The sequence below is a fragment of the Barbatula barbatula genome (genome assembly GCF_947034865.1).
Source record: "Barbatula barbatula genome assembly, chromosome: 13".
NCBI lineage: Eukaryota > Metazoa > Chordata > Actinopteri > Cypriniformes > Nemacheilidae > Barbatula > Barbatula barbatula.
In genome coordinates, this window is record NC_136776.1 from 14,681,089 (window position 1) to 14,700,461 (window position 19,373).

Consider the following 19,373-nt stretch of genomic DNA (forward strand, 5'->3'; position numbering starts at 1 on the left):
TTGCCGTTTCATGTGTTTTTTGGACTAGAGTCACTTTCCAGAAGTTGCTAAAAGTTGCCAAATAACTAAAAAAATTGCTAAATTTGTTGCTAGTTGCTTTATGAAAAAAAAGTTGCTAGGGTAGTCTGAAAAGTTGCTAATCTAGCAACAAAATTGCTAAGTCGGCAACACTGTATACAGCAGCTCGCCTTAAAAACTGCGACGTTCATTGGTTTCAGGTGAGTGACAGTTGACCTCATCCAATGTGCAGAGAGCCTGTCCATCGTTGCCCGTTTTGATTGCTGGACTAGCGTGAAGAGGCGTTACAGGTGTGGAGGCCCCGCCTCCAAGCTAAAAGCCGTATCCCAGACCACTTATCTCACATTTTCAGCTGACAACGTTGTGACGACATTTGAACCTAATTTAAGTTTCTTTTTCTTAAAATGTACAATATTCTCAACCCATAAGGGAACACGTGTTTAGTTCATCACAAACATTTAAAAGGGAAAGAAATGGTATGAAAGTTACAGTCAACACACCTGACACACAGTGTAATATGATGTGTTAATACTTATTGTCCTAAATTCTTTATTCTTTGTCTTTTCGATTTTGTTTATGTTTGTTTATAATGTATGGGGCTGTAATGAATGAGCAAACTCAGTCTGAGTTTTTATTGCAGACGATTAGTTTTTTTTATGTTTATCAAGATACATCATAAATTAACAAATATTACTATTAAAAATATTATTATTACAGGATAAAGCGTATTTCACAGAAGTATTTAACATTGCAGTTTTATAACGAAGGTATACAGTACCATTTATTACACAGCTCGTTGGAATGCTTGATTCTGATTGGCCAGTCGCGACATTTGCAGGTCAGTTTATTCCCAGATAACAACCTCTCAAAACGAGTACCCCTGATGCAGCAAATAATTTGGAATGCGTTTTTTTTGACAAATTAAATATAAATATGTCTTTTCATAACACATAGTGATTCAACCAAATCGCCTGTTTGTGACAGTTGAACGTCGTTTCTTACCTCAAAACCTAATGAAAACGGCTATTCCTCGCGGAAGGTCTGCGTTCCGTATAAAAATGAGCTAATAAAATATTTCAATTTTATCGGAGCCGATAGCCTTGTGGTTAGTGCACAGACATGTGGCGCTGTAGCGCTTCCGGGCGACCCAAGTTCGTGACCCGAGTTCCAGTCCCGGCTCGTGTTCCTTTCCCGATCTCACCCACTTAGTTTAACGCTGTTCGGGCTTATTTCTGCGATAACAACCGGCTGCCTGTACATTATGCCTTACTCCGAACACATATAATATCAGTTTGCCATGGATACAACTTTGAATAACCTCTATTTGTTTGTTTTAGATACACAGTTAATTTAATAGATCTGGGTAATTCTTTACATAGTTCCTTAAAGCTGATGTGATCAGCAGTTTCAACATCTAATATCAATATATGTGATACATTACCATAAATATATAATAATGTATGTCCAGTTTAAAATAACAGTTTATTTGGCATTGATGACATCGGGTGGTCTGAGAGAGTCAGGATTTGCAGGTGTGTAGATTTCTCTGCTTTCCGGTAACTTAACCTTCCATAGAAAGAAGTTTCTCCTATGAAGGCCAATGTCTGGTGCATTCAAATTATTCAGAAAACCTGGATTTGATTTTAAGAAAGATCTCAGTGTGAATAACACGAATATCTGTATGCCCTTTGGGAATGGAAAGAAAATGTGAAGTGAATATAGAAGCACTGCATGTTAACAATCCATAAAGTTTAGTAATATGAGTTGAATTCAGCAACACGACTCTATTTTTAATAACAGGCTGGCTGACGGGCCTGTACGGGCGCAACACGCAAATGGTTGGAAAAGAAAAAAATTCTCACACCTGTGTTGTGTTGCAGACACAGAAAACTACGCTCAGGATCAAGTGGAGAGTTTGTTCACGGGTGATGAGTAAAATGTAGCCGGTGACCCAGGTCAGACCAAGCATCACAGCTAGAGTAAAGCTACTCAGAAGCTTCTTCCTCGTAGAAGTTTGTTGGGATCTAGAAGACAAGAGCACTTAAACCTTTTTGGGTGACACCAACAAGATTGCTTAAGTATGAATAGATGAATCTGAAGAGAATTGGTTTAGGTACCTGTTTAACATAGGGTTGGTCTTACAGGTGTTGTGAGAGAAATGCAGCAACATTGCGGTGTTTGAGATGAGCATGATTACCAGAGGAAGCAGAAATGCCCAGAACATTGGCTTTCTCAAATCAAATTGCTGTTTGTGGTCCGAAGAAGCCAGCCAGCAACTTAAGAAAGGAAGGGTTACAAGTGAACTTATACCAAGTGAAAGTACTGAGATCTGACATTAAAGAACCCATTATGTTACTATGGTAATGTCTACATGGACAAACCCTATATTAGGTAGTACTTACAACTCTTCTTGTCGATAACCTAAAGGCTCATCCATTCTGTAAGTGGAACCCACTGAGATACCAACAATGACAGCTGGAAACCCTGAGATAAGAAAATGTATATGGACAGTCATATGCAAAGGTTTAGGCCGTAATCTTCTGAATGCAAATAGTTTCATTATTCACTCACCCTCATGTCATTTCAAACCTGTATGACTTTCTTTTTACTGCAGAACATAATAGAAGATATATGTTGGTAACCCAACAACACCGGCCCCCATTGACTTCCATTGCATTTGACACGAAACCACTGAGACTTTTCTCAAAATGTCTGCTTTTGTGTTCCACAGAAAAAAAAGAGTCATTCAGGTTTTGGAGGACACGGGGGTGAATAAATGATGATAACATTTCTGTTTTCTGTTGTTAAACTATCCCTTTACATTTGTCCTTACAATTAAACACTATTTGGCCATTACATATCTCAACTATACACTATTTTCAATTAAATTGAGGTTGTATTCACTTTTATTGTCTCCTACCCCAGCCAAATGCAACGGACACCTTCAGAAACCATGCAGGTGCTCCAGTAATAGTCGCTTTGAAGAGGAGGAACACATGAATCCCAAAAAGAAAATTCCAAGTGAACGTGGCCAACAAAAAGTAATGAATCAAGGCTGTAAATATGGTGCAGGGACCCTCGTCTGGGTACCGCTTGTGATCCGACGAAGGAATTGTATTTTCTGGAATAAATTTTTCCTCTTTTGCATGTGTGATAGGATTGTTTATGCCAAATATGAAGATGAGGTAGAAAATGGTCATGCTCAAGCAGATGTTCACTGTAAGCAGGGTAGGGCTGCTACCTCGTGAATTCCTGTGCCGGAAAACATATGAATATATAAACTGCAGGTCAACTGGAAACAAAATGCCTGAGAAGTATGATTGTGAGCTGTTTACAACTTTGTTTTACCTGGTCGCAATTTGATAAACCACTGTGACAGCCAGTCCCACTATAGACACAGAACAGCCGATAATGCTGATCCAACTTAATGCTTCTGAATATTGATAGTTTGTATTGAAAGTCTGCAAAAGGACATTTTTAAAAACTTTATAGTTTTTATAGAGTCTTTATAGAGTCAATCACTGCAATACTACATAAATAATATATAAATAATATATATTACATCAGTAATAATATAATATATATTACAGATTACATCAGCTACTAAACACGTTTTGTTGCCATTTGACAATACATTTATAAATAAAAATGATTGGTAGTTTTTTTCGGGTTTCAATAAAAAAAAACATGGTTGCTATAATATTGAATCTTTTTATCATTTATTTTTCAAATCATTTTTCCTCATCAAATTCAGTTAGATTATCAGTTTATTCCCTTTTGGTTTAACTTGTCAACTTCCCTTCTCTTTTTATTGTGTTATCATGTTTCATGGAGTTTTATTGTGTTAGTTAGCTGATTTGTTTTAGTTAATATTACTTACTAAAAAAAACCAGCCGCAGTTTGATTGATATTTATTGGAATGCACAATAAAAACATGATTTTTGAAAAACAAAAGGATTTTGCGAATTAACTATAATAAATAAATGAATGAATAAATATGATTTTGTTGTAAATGTAAAGCTTACCATGAGGATGGCAAAGTTAAAATTCTTTTCATGCGAGTTGAAATTATTTTCATCCGAGGGTTTACAACTGCAATGTACATGGCCCGAGAAATTATTTGTTTTCGTGCAGCCTTCTGTACTCCAGTCATTTTTGGAGTAACTCCAAAACACACATGCAAAGTTGTGGAGGGACAATGAGGAATCATCCTGAAAGACAGTTAGATCAAATGTGGATAAATAAGGTCATCTTTGTCCATACCTTCTCATTTCTTTATTTAATGAGTGGATGAATGTAATTATTGTTTGCCACGCAAACATGTCACAAAAAACAGCCCCAATTGAAGGACTGCCCCAATTTGTTAGTCATTTATTATGTCTGACAGTGCTGTTATGACCAATAGAACATTTTTTATACTCAATTGATCAGAAGTTTTTAAGGAGATTTCAGCTGTGTGTGCTATATGATGCTGTTATAATATAGCCATAGATGGAATGGCAGAAGTGCATAATCTCATGTGGTCCTAAATTGTTAGGAGAAATAAAAACAGAAACAAATGAGACGATTGTTCAAATACTTAAAGACTATGAAGATGTACAGTAAATGTAGAGGTAAAATAATCTGAGTAAAAATTTTCTGAATTTGGATAGATTTGAGATTTGAGCCTTCATATTGAGATCTTCAACAGTATTGACTTTTGACTAGCCGTATTTAAACTCAGTTTGTGACATTGTTGCGATCTCTTCTGAAACTTTAATGGAGACGTGTACAGGACTTAAGCGAAAGTTTCCATTTGCTCTCCATTAAATCTCATTCATGTCAAGGTGAAATACTAAAGATATTGAGGAGATCTCTTCTGGGCGCTGAAAAAGAAGCTCACTCCAACAGTACGGCAAAACTGATAAGGTTGGAAATTACAGAGAAGATTGCTCACCGATGGTTTAACTGCAAACTGAAGCTCCATGTTTTGAAATTCTAACAGGTTAGCAGAGAGCACTCTTCTCTTGGTATCCAGGGAAGATTTAAAGCTTTTTGACTGAAAAAAATGATCACTATCATAGAGAAGAAACCCGACAACTTTATCATAATCTAGAGAGAGAGAGAGAGAGAGAGAGAGAGAGAGAGAGAGAGAGAGAGAGAGTGCTTTATTGACATTACCTAATCGTGCCTAATGTCTGGTTATTGAAATAGATTTATACCAGTAATGTAATATCTAAATTTTCAACGTAATGTTGTGGTTAAAATGTGTTTGGATCTACCAGTACTGAATGTGATATTGATCTGCAGGTCAACCTTGTCTTTTGGAATAGGCAAATCTTCAGGCACAGAGTCTAGAGGGATAGTGTGCGCGCACAAGAGAGAGAGATGTTTACTCGAGGTATCCAAACTCCATACAGAAAGACCATATGGCTCCAATATCACTCAAGAAATAAATGTATATACAAATTTTCTTACCTTTAGGCACATTCTGGCTCGAATTCAGTTTAATTCTGTCAGGTAAAAAAGTATCACTCCGTTCTGTAGATGAGAAAATAATCATAATTATAATAATCATAATAAGTTACCGCGTTAGCAAGATAAAATGACTTACAGCCAGTAATGCCAATTGTGCAAGCCCTGCAATTCTTTTTACAATGTGTACATTTTTACGTTACAATTTTTTACATTTTCACAATTGAATTACATTTATTTTTAGTCCTGGCTATATATATATATATATATAGAGAGAGAGATTTTTACAGATCACATATTTAAAGTATCAGCCAAAGATTGTTTTAAATTGTTGTGTACGTACCATTAAACAAGGTTAACTGTGCTTGTCGAATTGGACTTGTCCCCTTAAAAGACTGCACTGCCAAATTTGGCTGCACCAGCGACGTTTTCAAGTCCTCAAGCAGTGAGACTTTCTGAAGAGTCTGTGTTAAACTACACAAACACAATACAAATTCAGATATACGGTACATTCAAGCATTATGCTGACATTTATACGTCGTGAGATTTGTGGGAGTACACAGAGATGGGAATCATAAAGTATTTAGCTCCTGAAAGGTATAGCTCACCCAAAATCTAAATCCTTTCTTTATTCTGTGAAACATACAGTATCTTGAGAAATGTCTATGTGGTTTTGTGTTCATAATGCAAGTCAATGGGGGCCATTATTATTTAGTTTAACAACATTATTCTAAATATCTTTTTTGTTTTCTTCGAAACTATACTCACAGAAGAACTTCTGAGAAAATAATGATTCCTAACTACACATATTTCTAAGTATCAACACTATAAAATACAGGCAAATGCATTTTATTTATATAAGACACTTATATAAAAAGCCTTTTTCTAAAAGCTAAATCTTGAACTGGATGGTCATCTTATAAAATCAGTAAATACATAAAAATCACTTTCACTGGCATAACTTTTTCGCCATGGCTGTATTGGTGCAATGCTTTAACACATGAATAACTCATTGATACTGTTCATGATTTCCAGCCCAAGCAGTGAAGTGTGTGTGTGTGTGTGTGTGACATTTTTTAATACTTAGAAATTTCATCATGGTTGACTTCAGAGAACTGCACAGGATTGGTGTTCAGGAGCTGACTGACCACAGCTACTGTAGACACAACAATACCCTGCACAACAAACAAAGAGCTTTAAAGGTTACAACCTGTATCTCTGGCGCTCAGAGGGCAATGTTTATTTATTAACTTCTGCCATTCCAACCTCCATGGCTATATTAATGGCAAGAACCAATTGATACACACAGATGTTGGTCGACACAAGTTGATCCACACAAGTTGGAGGGACAATTTAGAATCTTCAATTAACCTAACATGTTTTTGGTCTGTGGGAGGAAAGCATAATATCCAGTGTAAACCCACACGGACATAGGGAGAATATTCAAACTCCACACAGAAGGGTCTCCCGTCCCCGCTGGGGTTCAACCAGGGACCTTCTTTGCTGTGAGACAACAGTGCTAACCACCGAGCCACTGTTCCATTCGTCAAGTCTTTGGTGGGGTCAAAAAGTTGTACCTGGGATTGTCAAATTACCAAGTTTATCTATCTGTTTCATCGGAACCATGGAAAAGTAGGCGGACAAGGTTACGATGCATTGTGAGATAAAAATACCAAATGCAAACTACTTCTGTGAAAACAAAACACAAACTACCATCCACATAGACCAAAGCGGATTAAAGATAGGAACAAGTAAAACGTGCATTTGAAAATTCCAGTCTTGTTTCATCAACCCGGTTAGTTTATCGACAATGGGTTAAAACAACCCAGCACTGTCCCACATACTGTAATAAATGTACCGGAATCCAACAAAATTAATTAAAATGATGAATATTTATTTTCAGTCAAACAAATTATTTGTATGTGCCGTCGTGCTATCTTCATACATGATGTTTTATTAACAACGTTCGGGAGGAACCTAAGCATATAAATCAGCCCGATGTTCCATCAGCAGCAATCACCTATCAGCCGAGCACGCAATCTCTACTTAATTATCTAGGCATGTTCACCATCAGCAATCACCGTATTTACCCTATCAGCTCCAGCAAGCTCTATCATAAATAGACAAACAATCTTACCTGATACATCTTGCAAGATAAGCATCCCTCCTCCACCCCAGCTCCTCTCATTTTCTCTAAGTCCCGCAGGACCCTGTGTTCTGGGCTCGAGCCGGTTCCGAGCCCGGAGCACTTGCTCTGAGCAGGGTAGAGTGCTCCGGGTTCGGATAGATCCGGCGAGCTCGGAGCCCACTCCCTGTACAACACGCCAAATACGCATAACCTGCATTCCCATGCTCTACCATCTATCCCAAAAAGGAGCTGTTTATCGGCGAGGGCGAACTCGTGAAACAGCGCTTGTGACAAAACACGCATATGACAACTAGTGTGATATGAATGTAATATGAAGTTATTGATATTAACGTCAATGGAGTTAATGTTTCAAAACTAAAAACTCGTTCAGACAAAGGTCTGCTTAATATTCAGCTGTTGAGTTGATAACATTTTTTTTTTAATTTTGTGGAATGAACGTGAATTTCACTATAATGTTTTACAATGCACCTGCCGGTAAACATTTTAATATCACTAAATGGGCTATCCATTTAATGATTTAAAATATAGTTTTGCTATATAAATATAGTAATAATTTTTTATGAAAGATGCATTACCATTGATTCTATGGATTTATCATCAGAGAGCAGAATGTTGGCTATCTTCACTGCGTTTGTGATGTTGCCAGGAGTTAGATTTTCTGGTTTAGATGTGAGGATCTGGGTGCTGGAAACTAATTTCCTTTTATCTGCCAAAGAAGCCACAGAAATCTTAATTGGAAAGAAAAATGTAATACAAACAGTTAGAAACTTTATTATATAGAGTTTTATCTAATTTAATATTGTTATCAAGTGACATTGATTGCTTACCTTTCCAAAAATGGTGTCCAAGGACAAACTACAATTTAGAATATTTGGATCTTCAAACTTCTGAGTAGTTATGTCACAGAGGGCTGATGCCAGTGGAATCCCAGCTGAAAAAATATAACTCGGAATAAAAAGACATTCGGAAAAACATTAACTGTAGTTTTTATATCATTAAAACAACATTTTACGAGGATGAGTACCATTAGGTGTTGACACATCACATAGCTCTCTAGAGGAAGCGAACTGGCCCAGGACAGTTCGAGGAAAGGTAAATGTGTTTTTTTTTGCTTCAGAGCAAAAAGTTGCTGTAAAACATATGACATATGTAAATTCTGCATTCAATTTAAAAGAGCCTATGGATAGTTCAACATAAATGTAAATTCTGCAAACATTTTAAAGGTCCAATGTGTGATTTGTTTGGTATCTGTTAACAGAAATGCTATATAATATACATGACTATGTCTTCAAAGGTGTATAAAGACCATTTATAATGAAGCGTTATGTTTATTTTACCCTTAGAATGAGCTATTTCAATCTACATATACCACGGGTCTCTTACATGGAATTCACCATGTTTATACAGTAGCCCCAATGGGACAAACTGCTCTACAGAGCGCACATCGTAAATACATTATATCCTTCAGCAAAGAAGCAAAAACGTGACAAAATAGTTGTCCTGTGTCAGCTGTAGTGCTTCGAAAGGGAGGGGGAGAGTGAGCCGTAAATTTCATACACTGGACCTTTAACATGTACTTGTAGAGACGGTTTATCTAAAATAACATGTACAACATAAGCTGTCAATCCAAACAATCTATAGTCTATACACATACTACAGACAAATATACTAAATATATCTTTACATAAATTTGCAGTGTAAAATGTGACCAAATATGTATACAGAAATATTGCTTGACGAAAGAGATAATACACATCAACATTTAAATATAAATTTAATTGTTTTACAAATGCTGCAGGTAGGTCCACTCCAATCCTCTGAACAGAGACAAAATCCATGTATGGGGACCCCGTTTTGGCAAACCGGTGTAGTTGTGTCGTTGAGCGTTGCACTGTTGACTGGTGTGTTCAGGTGTGTGGCACTGATGACTGTTGGGTTCTGGGGTGGTGTTGCTGTGGTGATGTTAACTGTGTTGTTTTGAGACCAACCCTGTTCAAGAACAGCTGTTTACAGAGAAAAAACATGATTTCTCTTGCCTAGCCAGATTTATAATTATTAGCATAAAGTCTGTTCGGCTTGCAGCCCAAGTTGGACAAGCACTGCCTTAAAGTCTGCCTACCTTACCTTAAGTTTTGTCGAACAGCGTCTAAACATTTAACTAGGATTATAATTTCTTATTGATTCTTTCTGCATCTCAAAATGAAGCTTTAATGCCAAAAGCTGTTAAAAAAATCTATTAAAGCAAAAAAGTATCGCAGCAAACCTTTATTGTTTATTGTATTAGCTTTGTAAGTGAGACTGTACGAGATTGCATTTGTTAACATTGGTTAATGCATTAGCTAATATGTTCACTAAAGAATAGATCATAACGAATTTTTTAAGCTCATTTCAGCATTCACTAATACATTTTTTAAAACATTGTGTATGTGAACATTGCTTAATGCAAAATGAACAGACACAAACAACAGTATTGGAATTAACCTACATTTAAAAAGATTAATAAATCACTAAAAACGATATTGCTCATTGTTGGCTTATGGTTATTAACTATAATGTTAACAAATACAACTGTAATGTACATTTATACAGAGATTTACAATACCATCTGGTGTACAATAATGCAGTTCCAGGCAAGTTTTTTGTACAGTATCAGATGGATACTGTACAACTTATTCAAATGAGTTTACGGCATTGTCTGAACAGTAGTCTGTTGTGTGGTTGTCAAATTAGGCTACGTAACTGTGTTCGTGTGAACTTGGAAAACACGCAATGATGCAAAATGGGTATGCTGTGGACATACTATGGTATTATGCAAATAACTCACAAGTCACACAAACAGACTAATAAGAGAATTTAAAAATATATGAACAAGTACTACGGTGTACTACATACCAATGAACCAATAAAACAACTCACCCTCATAAAAGTAATAATATTATCTCAATCATTAAAAATAATACATTTATAATATAAATAAACATCCATGGTACTATCATTGTATTCATTCATTCGTATAATATTTTTTTACATTTTCAAAAATGAATCTTACCCAAGGTAAACATCAAGAACATACAGATGTCCATTGCAAACACGATGGATAATATCCAACTGGTACAAGCCTAACAACTACTGAACAACTGAACGATTCTTCTCTCTGTCTGCTTTATATAGTGGGCAGTACATCAATGGAGGAAATATCACATTTACAAACATAACAGGCGGAAAACCACAATTTTTCATTTTGTATACCATTGATATTAGTTCATCTACAATAAGTTAACCTTTATAAAGCATTTATAAATGTGTTCATTAATGATTAATGAGTAATTCACAAATGCATTATAAAGCAGTTATAAGTGCTTGAATAAACGGGGGATTCTCACGAAATGCCTGCCAAATAGTGAGCAGGTATAAAAAAACAACATTACACACAGTCTGACAGCCTTTATTGCAAACAACATCAAGATAATAATAAATCTGCTTTCAAGTCAAATAAATAATGAATAAATACATGCAAATTAAATTTGGCTGGTATTTCGTTAGAATCCCACTTTTTATTCATGCAGTTATAACTGCTTCATAGTGCATTTGTAAATGACTTACTAATCATTAATGAACACATTTATAAATGGTTTGTAAAGGTTACCTTAATGTAAAGTGTTACCAGAAATGGTTTTTCAATAACAATACAAAGAAATATTTAATAACTAATAAATAAAGTTTTATTGTTTACTTAGCCTCATGTCAGTCCAAACTAATATGCATGTGGAATATGTTGTCTGATGCAAACTTCAGAATGTTAACACAGACATCTTTATTACGAAATCAGTATTGTGGTGATGATTAATGTCAAGCTCAGATAAGTAACAAATAATAATCATGATAAAGAGTTGTTTCCTTCGCATTGTTCCTATAATCGCTGCGAATCATTTACCTATTATCTGTTTTAAAGATTATGAGAAGACAGAGTAAACATTTCTCTGTGGATATCATGCTATACCTAACAAAATTATAATTTGACAAGAGTGTTATTGTATTGTTAAAAAAATAAACATATTTGGAATATATGGAAAACATGTTGATGATGAAGAAGAAAAGGGCATTTACTCTGTGCTTTACAACTGCTTAACTACCACTAAATAAAGGGAAATAAGGGCAAAATGCTGGCAAAAAAACAGCTTGAGATACTTTGTAAGAAAACTGTTATTTTACACAATTGTACTGTTTTTTAAATATGGTTAAACCCCTATCAGAAAAACATCACAAACCTGTTATTTTACAGTATTTTGATATCTTATACAGTTTAGGCCAATTTCTGTGTGTGATCCCTGTCTTATGTCTCCAGAAACAGAACTGTTTTCAAGGAACCATCTTTGATTCAGTCTTTAAATCCGTATTATAGCGAGCTTTCTTCTGGAGAAATGGCTTTAGTGTGAAGAAAATAAAAATCTGAACTCCCTTTAAAAGACCAAAAAGAATAGTCAAGACACACAAACATGGACAGTAAAATAATAGCACCATCTCCATCAGCTATTATCACATATATCTCTGTTGTATTGTATTTTATTGCCGTTAATGTAAACATTAAAAGTGTTTAAAAGTATAAATAAAAGTGCATTAACATACCTGTGTTGTGTTGCAGAGACAGAAGAGCGCACTCAGAATGATGTAAAGAGTTTTATCGTGAGTGATAAGCACAACGTATCCAATGACCCAAGACAAACCGAGTACCACAGCCAGAGAGAAACTACTCAGAATCTTCTTCTTTAAAGGAGTCGTCCGTGAACTTAATACACAAAATGCTGTTAGTTACCACAGATGACTTAGCTTGTAAAATAAGCATTTAGTTTTTCTACCGTAACAGACTATAGAAAATCGGAATATTTATAATATATAATATTGTTAACTGGACATGTTTCGTTTATGATACAGCATCTTTACGCTTGTTTTTCGTTACACTTACCTCTTTAGGTTTGGCTTTGCACAGCAGATGGTGAGAGAGAAGTAGACCAGAACTGCGATGTTAAAACTGAGCATGACCGCAAGAGGGAGCAAGAAGCCCCACAACATGGGCCGCTTGGGATCAAACCTCCCCTCCTTATCCAGAGACGCCAGCCAACAACTGCAGCAGACAAAACGGATGAAATCACTTTTTTTAAATGGTTGAATTGAAGAGAATGACTGTATAGTCCACTTACAATTCTTCTTGTCTATAGCCTAAAGGGTCTTTGAAGCTGTAAGTGGTGCCCAGTGAGATGCCAACAAGAAGAGCAGGCAGACCTAAGACATGAAATGAAAAACTTAAGTTGAGAGGATCTCAATGATTCTCGGTCAAGTTGACACACTTAAGAGTTAAATGTAACCTACCCCAGCCAGCTGAAATTGCAAAGGGAAGGAAACCCGCTGGGGGACCATTTAAGGCATTTCTAATGAGGAAGAACACGTGAGCGGCATACATGATGTTCCAGGTAAAGGTGGCGAGCAGGAAGTATTGAAGCAGAGCTGTGACTGGTGTACATGGACCATCATCCACCTCCTGATAGAAATCTGAAGCAGGAACCACGTTCTTCAATGATTTTGACTGATTCTTGTACTGGACGGGATTGTTGACTCCAAACATGAAGATCAGGTAGAAGACCGTCATGCACACACAGATGTTTACTAAGAGCACGGTGGAATTGGTTCCTCTTGATTTCCTATCGAGAAAGTGGGTCATGTACATTTAAATAACTATTGTTATTATTCCATTTAAAAGCTAGCTTTAGGGGTTTACAAAACATCTTTACTTTCAAAAAGTACAGTATTAGACATGGGATCAGGGCGATAGCATGCTATTCAGATAGAAGTCAATATAAGATTATTTTCATCTCTGCTTGAACTTTTGCTTTAAGGGTTTTCCTTTAAATTACGAGTTGACTGAATAAAAAATGTCTCGTAAACTTGAATTGGCATTATCTGTACATACCTGGTCTGAATTTGATAAAGTACAGTGAGCACCAATCCCACAAGAGACATACTGCATCCGAGAATGCTAATCCAGTTTAACGCCTCAGAATATTGATAATCTGCTTTGAAGCTCTGCAGGAAACATTAATGAAGTTTTGAGTTTTGCATTTATTTTTCTCCATCTAATAGTGGCTTGTAGAACTGGTCAGTCCAAGTCTCAGAAAGTATTTGTTATTTGCAGGGAGGTAGATGAGTAGATGATAAACTAACCGTTAGAACTGCAAAGTTGGTGGTGTGGTTGCATTTACACTCCACGTCTCCAGAGGGAGTCAGTATTTTATGGCATCCCTCTGTGCTCCAGTCTCTCTCAGTGTAGTCCCAAAACACACATGCAGAGCTCTTAGGCGTTACGCCAGATATGTTCTGAAAATACAGTTCAAAACAAAAGACAGTGAGTGCGTCCGAAATCGCCTACTGCCATACTATATAGTAGGTGAAAATGATTATCAGTCATGAATAGTATGTCCGAAACCTCAATATACAAAAAACAGTAGGTGAGAAATACCCAGATGGTCCACTACTTCCGCCGAGATTCGAGAGTGTGTATCGGATGGACACTTATCTATCCCATGATGCCACTGGAGCTGATTAACGGTCAAATTTCAAAATAAAATAAATATAGTGGTAAACTTTAAGGCAGACGTCCATTAAATTGTGCCGATAAATGAATTTCTCGTGACTACATTATGTTTTTATCAAGGCTCACGTGTAGGTTGTTGTTAATTCGTCATATGGCATACGGGTCACATGACCATAAAACATGGCGGATGCCGTATGTCCGAAATATATTCATACTACATACTACTGTTTCAAAGGCTGATAGGTAGGAAATGCAGTACGTACTTTCATGGTGTGCGATTTCGGACGCAGCTACAGTCTTTATGTGTCTACACTTAAACAAACATTTGTGTGCTTTGTTTGATACAGAAAGATGGGAATGGGACATATGCACAAGGTACGATGACGTACTTCCGCTAAAATCTCAGCCAGCTAGGTCACTTCCGCTCTCATAGCACTAAGGGACTTTACACCAAGTAATAGCGATGCGTTTAGTAAGAAAACACTCAAATTTCGGCGAACCATCAGCACTACGGGTGAGCATTGTTAAGTGCCTCAGTGATCATGCCTCTAGTAAGTGCAAAAGTTCAATTGGCTTTTTTTCATATTTGTTGATCTATCTTGAAATGGATAGCCTGTAGTGCCTCTCCTTTATGGTTGTCGATGTATGGCGAAGTGTTTGAATAATTTGACTTACGTTGTTGATCGTAATCCTATGTGTATCCTGAAGCACAACGCAATCGTTCCCTATGGGGCCGGATGTAACAGCCTGGCCAAGATTTTAGCAGAAGTACGTCATCGACCCGTGTGTCTATACCCCATTGTCTTTTGATTAAAGTCACTGCTAGATATCATAAAGACATGTGACAGTGGTCCATGTGGTCATTTACCTTTGGCATGATGTTGAATTGGATATGATCAAGCATTTGTTTGTCCGTGAGACTGGCTGACACCACTCGTCTCTTGGTGCCTATTTGCATATTAAAGCTTTTCGACTTGAAAAAGTTATCATTTTTATACATCACCACTCCAATACCTACATTTTGGTTCTCTACAGAGAGAAAAAGAGGCAGGTGTATTAAAACCAGTGTTTCTTAGTTATGTCCTTGAGATGGTTTTCAAAATAACTGCAAGAACAACAGAAGAATTTATGATACCCCAGTTTTCCTGAGCATCTTTTTGCAGGTGAAGAGTTAACTGGATCTCAGCGGGATATCCTGAAGTGGATCTTGTGTTAGCAGCTTCTGTGCCCAGACCTAAAAACGTCCCTGGAAGTCCTAGAGAAATGCAACATATACAATATAATATTCATTGTACTGTATTTGCAAAAGAGTTTCTGTAAAAACGTCTTTCTAACATCAACAATTATAAAGAGGCAGATGTACACTTTAAATACTCTAAAAAAAGATGACTTTTCATCCCACACTGTAAAATTACTGTAATTTTATGGAATGTTACAGTTTTATTTCACAAACTTGTCACATATTTTTGAAATGCGGTAAAAATGTGAAATTACCGAAATACACTGTAAATTTACATGAGTGTAAAATAACATGTAAATATCATAACATAAATGTTATTTTATGTTTTTTGTTGGTGCCCCAGCTGACGGAATAATGCCAGGGGTTTTTAAAGTTTTTTCATTGCATGCATGTTGGTTAAATTTGTAGACAGAACCAACCTTCTGTATGAATGAACCTATGCTCATTTGTTTGAACCCGATCATGGCTTAAAACAACCCATTATATATTACCCACTGGTTCGTTCTGTCCATATAACAACCATGAGTTGAAATCAACCCAACATCACCATCTCTTGCAGAATCTTGGAATTTTTTAAAACTAAAAGAGAACAACCTTAAAATATAAATTTCTTAGACTATGTAGACTGACCTGTTGGTGTGTAGAATTGCACTTGTGGCGTCCATTTTGTAAGATTATATATATATATATATATATTGTTACATTTTTTTTTACAATCCGTGCGAAGGAAAACTTTAGGAGGAACATATTTATGTTGACAAGCATATTAAAGGGGAGGTCTGATGGAATTTCACTTCTTGAAACTTTCTTAGTGAGTAGTATTGTTGCAACCTTCAAAGTTCACAGAAAAACTATATATTTTCTTTAATACAAATCACATTTTAAAGATTACAATCAACAGCTCCATGGGACCACAACAAGCTACTTCCTGCTGCAGAAGTCACATCATGACAGCCAAATTTTACATAAACCCTGCCTCCTGAAAAACAGATAGGGTAATGGGCCTTACACTCTAAGAGTATATTTAGGTATGTTTGCGTTTTTTAAAAGTTTTAGGTACACACGACAGCGTTATCAAAATGATCTGCATTCACATGGGTCTGGGAAAACACATAATAACTATGTATTATGCATGCCAGGCTTGTGCACATCCGCATACACTGTTTTAATCTATAAGTGCTTTTAGTACACTTTGTCGGCATGTATGTGTGTTTATAGTAGTGATAAATACTATGTGTTTGCTGGTTGTAGTGGTGCACTAAAACTACTTTAGCTGAAGAAATTATTATAATTATGTCAAGTGGCACAAACATGCAGCATGGAGGCCGCCATTAGTATTTGGGGAATAGTTGCGCATGCCTAGACTGAATGCGCAATAAGCATGTGTGTAACGTCTATGTGTGTAACAAAGTGCCACTATTTGTGATCCCTGGCAACTATGACATTTATTTTACATTTGTTCATTGGTACTAAAATGATATACAGTACTTCTATGGTATAATTCAGTAAAATTAATAATTTCTTGCCTTATTTAACAGATTGGAGGACAACAGTCTGCGGGCAATAGTAGCAGCTGAGGTGATGTTCTCGTGGGTTAGTTGTTCTGGTTTGGATGTAAGCATCTGTACACTGGAAGCAATGAACCAGTTCTTGTCCACAGTGGTGCCAGATGCCTAAATAAAACAAACAAAATGTGAAAATCAAGCTAAGAGTTTTGCGGATACCTGTATCTAACTCATTTCTTAAAATGTAATCAACTAGGGCAAAAACTGGATTCCAAATCTGGCTTCAACATCTTTTTCTAAGTTAAAGATTGAACATGGACAGGCATGTGCTGTAATAATAATAAGGAATGAGTTGTGACTAGAAGGGATAAAGCTATGGCCCAAAATCTCGCCAGGCGAGCGCTGTTTTCAAATGAATTCTACCCTTAAACCTAAAATATTGCAGTATACCTTCTAGCCCTAGCCGAAGGAATGATGACTTACATTGACTATGTCTTGAAGGTTCTCCAGTGTCCAGACACAGTTAAGTCGAAGTTCACCAAAAGAGCGAGTTGAATTCAAACAGACAGCTGATACCATCGGGAGACTATCTAAACAACACAGAGAAACACAACAGGGATTAAAAAGGTTTATGTACATTTGTGTTATATGTAAAAAACTGAAGAACATTAGATACCATTGATTGTTCCTTGAGGACATGTCTGTGTTGAATAAGTAAGTTGACCAACGACAGAAAGTGGAAATGTGAAACCATTTACTGTTTCCGCTTGACAGAAATTACCTGCAACAATTTGATAAATTGTTTAGAATTTTCTTGAAAGAAATACACATTAATAAGCAAGCAATGACCTGTATATGAGTCGTTCTTAAAAAGATGAACCACACGACACATCAAAAATATTCATTATCTCGAAAGTTTCTCTAGAACATCAATGGGATTAAAGAGAGAAAAACTGAAACATTTATCCAAAGCGATTTACAAAGAGTTCAGGGAGCGATGAAGCATTGCTTTAATGTTATTGTGAAATAATCTTACTTATATTACAGGTATCCCCAGTCCATTCATCAGGACAGAGACAGACACCAGTGTCTGACAAAACCCCTTCCAGGCACTGTAAGGTGGGCTGGGGTGCTGTTGAGGCCAGGTCGAGGGTGGTCACATTGGATGATGTCGATTGTGTAGTTGTAGCAGGTGACGGGCTGAGCAAATTGCTTTGTGTGGTTGACATGTTGGATAAATTAAGCACTGTGCTGGCCGTGATGTTAAACCATGTAGTATTTTGGCCCTCTGTCGTAACGGACTCATTTCCTACGTTAAATGTAGTGAGTGTTATGTTGTCTCCGTCGGTCGTAGCGGACCCATATTCTGTGTTTGTTGTGTTATAACTTGAGGTTGTCATTACCTGTGCTGATGTTGTTATAATATTATAGAGTGACATCGGATTTGAAAAAGCTGTTGAAAAAAAAGGATTTAGATCATTGCTGGGTTTATTAAACCGGCTGTGTGTACATTATCCAATTCATACTATATAGACGACTTCGCAAGATGTAAACACTGGTCCAGAGGCACTTCCATGGATGAATTTCTGAGTTTTTTTTAATTAAAAATTTCTGTGTATTGTTTTTAAAAATTTTAAATTCATAATGAAATCGTAAATAAATCGTTGATCGTTTAACGTTTTGTTTCAGTTATAAATGTTCTGATGGTTGTATGTTGTAGTGTTAAGTTTGTGGATTTTTTTGTGTCAGTATTATTTAGTCATAAAAAAAATTAAAGATCTAAAAGAAATCTGAGATTGATAACAAAATTATTTGCATTGCGTGAAATCTTTGATATCTTTTCATTTTCTTTTCAAAAACGTTTCATCACGAAACTTTCGTGCACAAAGGAAAAATATGAAAGATTTGCACGCAATGCAAATCATCTTGTTATCAATCTCAGAGTTTTTTTGCGATCTTTTATTTTTTAATTACAAAATAATTCGTTTTACTCTCAAACACAGAATTCTTGATTGCATAAAAAAGACACAACACACACTCTATAGAAGTTCTTCTGGACCAGCGTTGATAACATCATCTGAAGTGGTCTATAAAATACACGATTAAACTGAACTGATTTTATTCATAATTATGGGTGGGCTACTGGGCTCATGGCACGAAACTCATACAAAATGCACATATTTTTTTAAATGGCAGTGACACATGCAAATTGCACGAACCCAGGACTATCCATTATATAAATAACAACCGATAATAATAAATGGCATGGACTTTTCAGCGCATGCAAAGTAGAGTGTTGTATTTCATATTAGGAGAATCTGTGCGGTTTAGGTACATTTAAAGGCTGTCAAAATGTGGAAAATTATATTTATTTGCATGCACCATCAAGAGCCCATTCAGTCTCTCCACAGGAATGGATAA

At 36.2% G+C, this 19,373-nt stretch overlaps 2 protein-coding genes across 2 annotated transcripts; both read right to left on the reverse strand.

Annotated features, from left to right (window-relative positions):
• Window positions 1–1,323: 1,323 nt before the first annotated feature.
• On the reverse strand, window positions 1,324–7,618 carry LOC306902972 (adhesion G-protein coupled receptor G7-like; the record flags this gene model as incomplete). Its single annotated transcript, XM_079471892.1, has 12 exons — window positions 1,324–1,704; window positions 1,883–2,042; window positions 2,136–2,294; window positions 2,421–2,502; window positions 2,939–3,270; window positions 3,367–3,479; window positions 4,044–4,229; window positions 4,955–5,056; window positions 5,892–5,946; window positions 6,556–6,647; window positions 6,897–7,049; window positions 7,610–7,618. 12 exons carry the CDS (start codon window positions 7,616–7,618, stop codon window positions 1,501–1,503), a joined length of 1,647 nt encoding a protein of 548 aa, XP_079328018.1. The 3' UTR covers window positions 1,324–1,500.
• Window positions 7,619–11,380: 3,762 nt separating this feature from the next.
• On the reverse strand, window positions 11,381–18,181 carry LOC306902973 (adhesion G-protein coupled receptor G7-like; the record flags this gene model as incomplete). The annotated part of the gene is made up of 13 exons (XM_079471893.1): window positions 11,381–12,079; window positions 12,248–12,407; window positions 12,585–12,743; window positions 12,820–12,901; window positions 12,989–13,317; window positions 13,587–13,699; window positions 13,838–13,990; window positions 15,076–15,236; window positions 15,343–15,462; window positions 15,939–15,951; window positions 16,974–17,120; window positions 17,436–17,542; window positions 17,989–18,181. The coding sequence occupies 13 exons, from the start codon at window positions 18,179–18,181 to the stop codon at window positions 11,981–11,983; spliced, it is 1,836 nt and encodes a 611-aa protein (XP_079328019.1). The 3' UTR covers window positions 11,381–11,980.
• Between the last annotated feature and the right edge of the window lie 1,192 nt (window positions 18,182–19,373).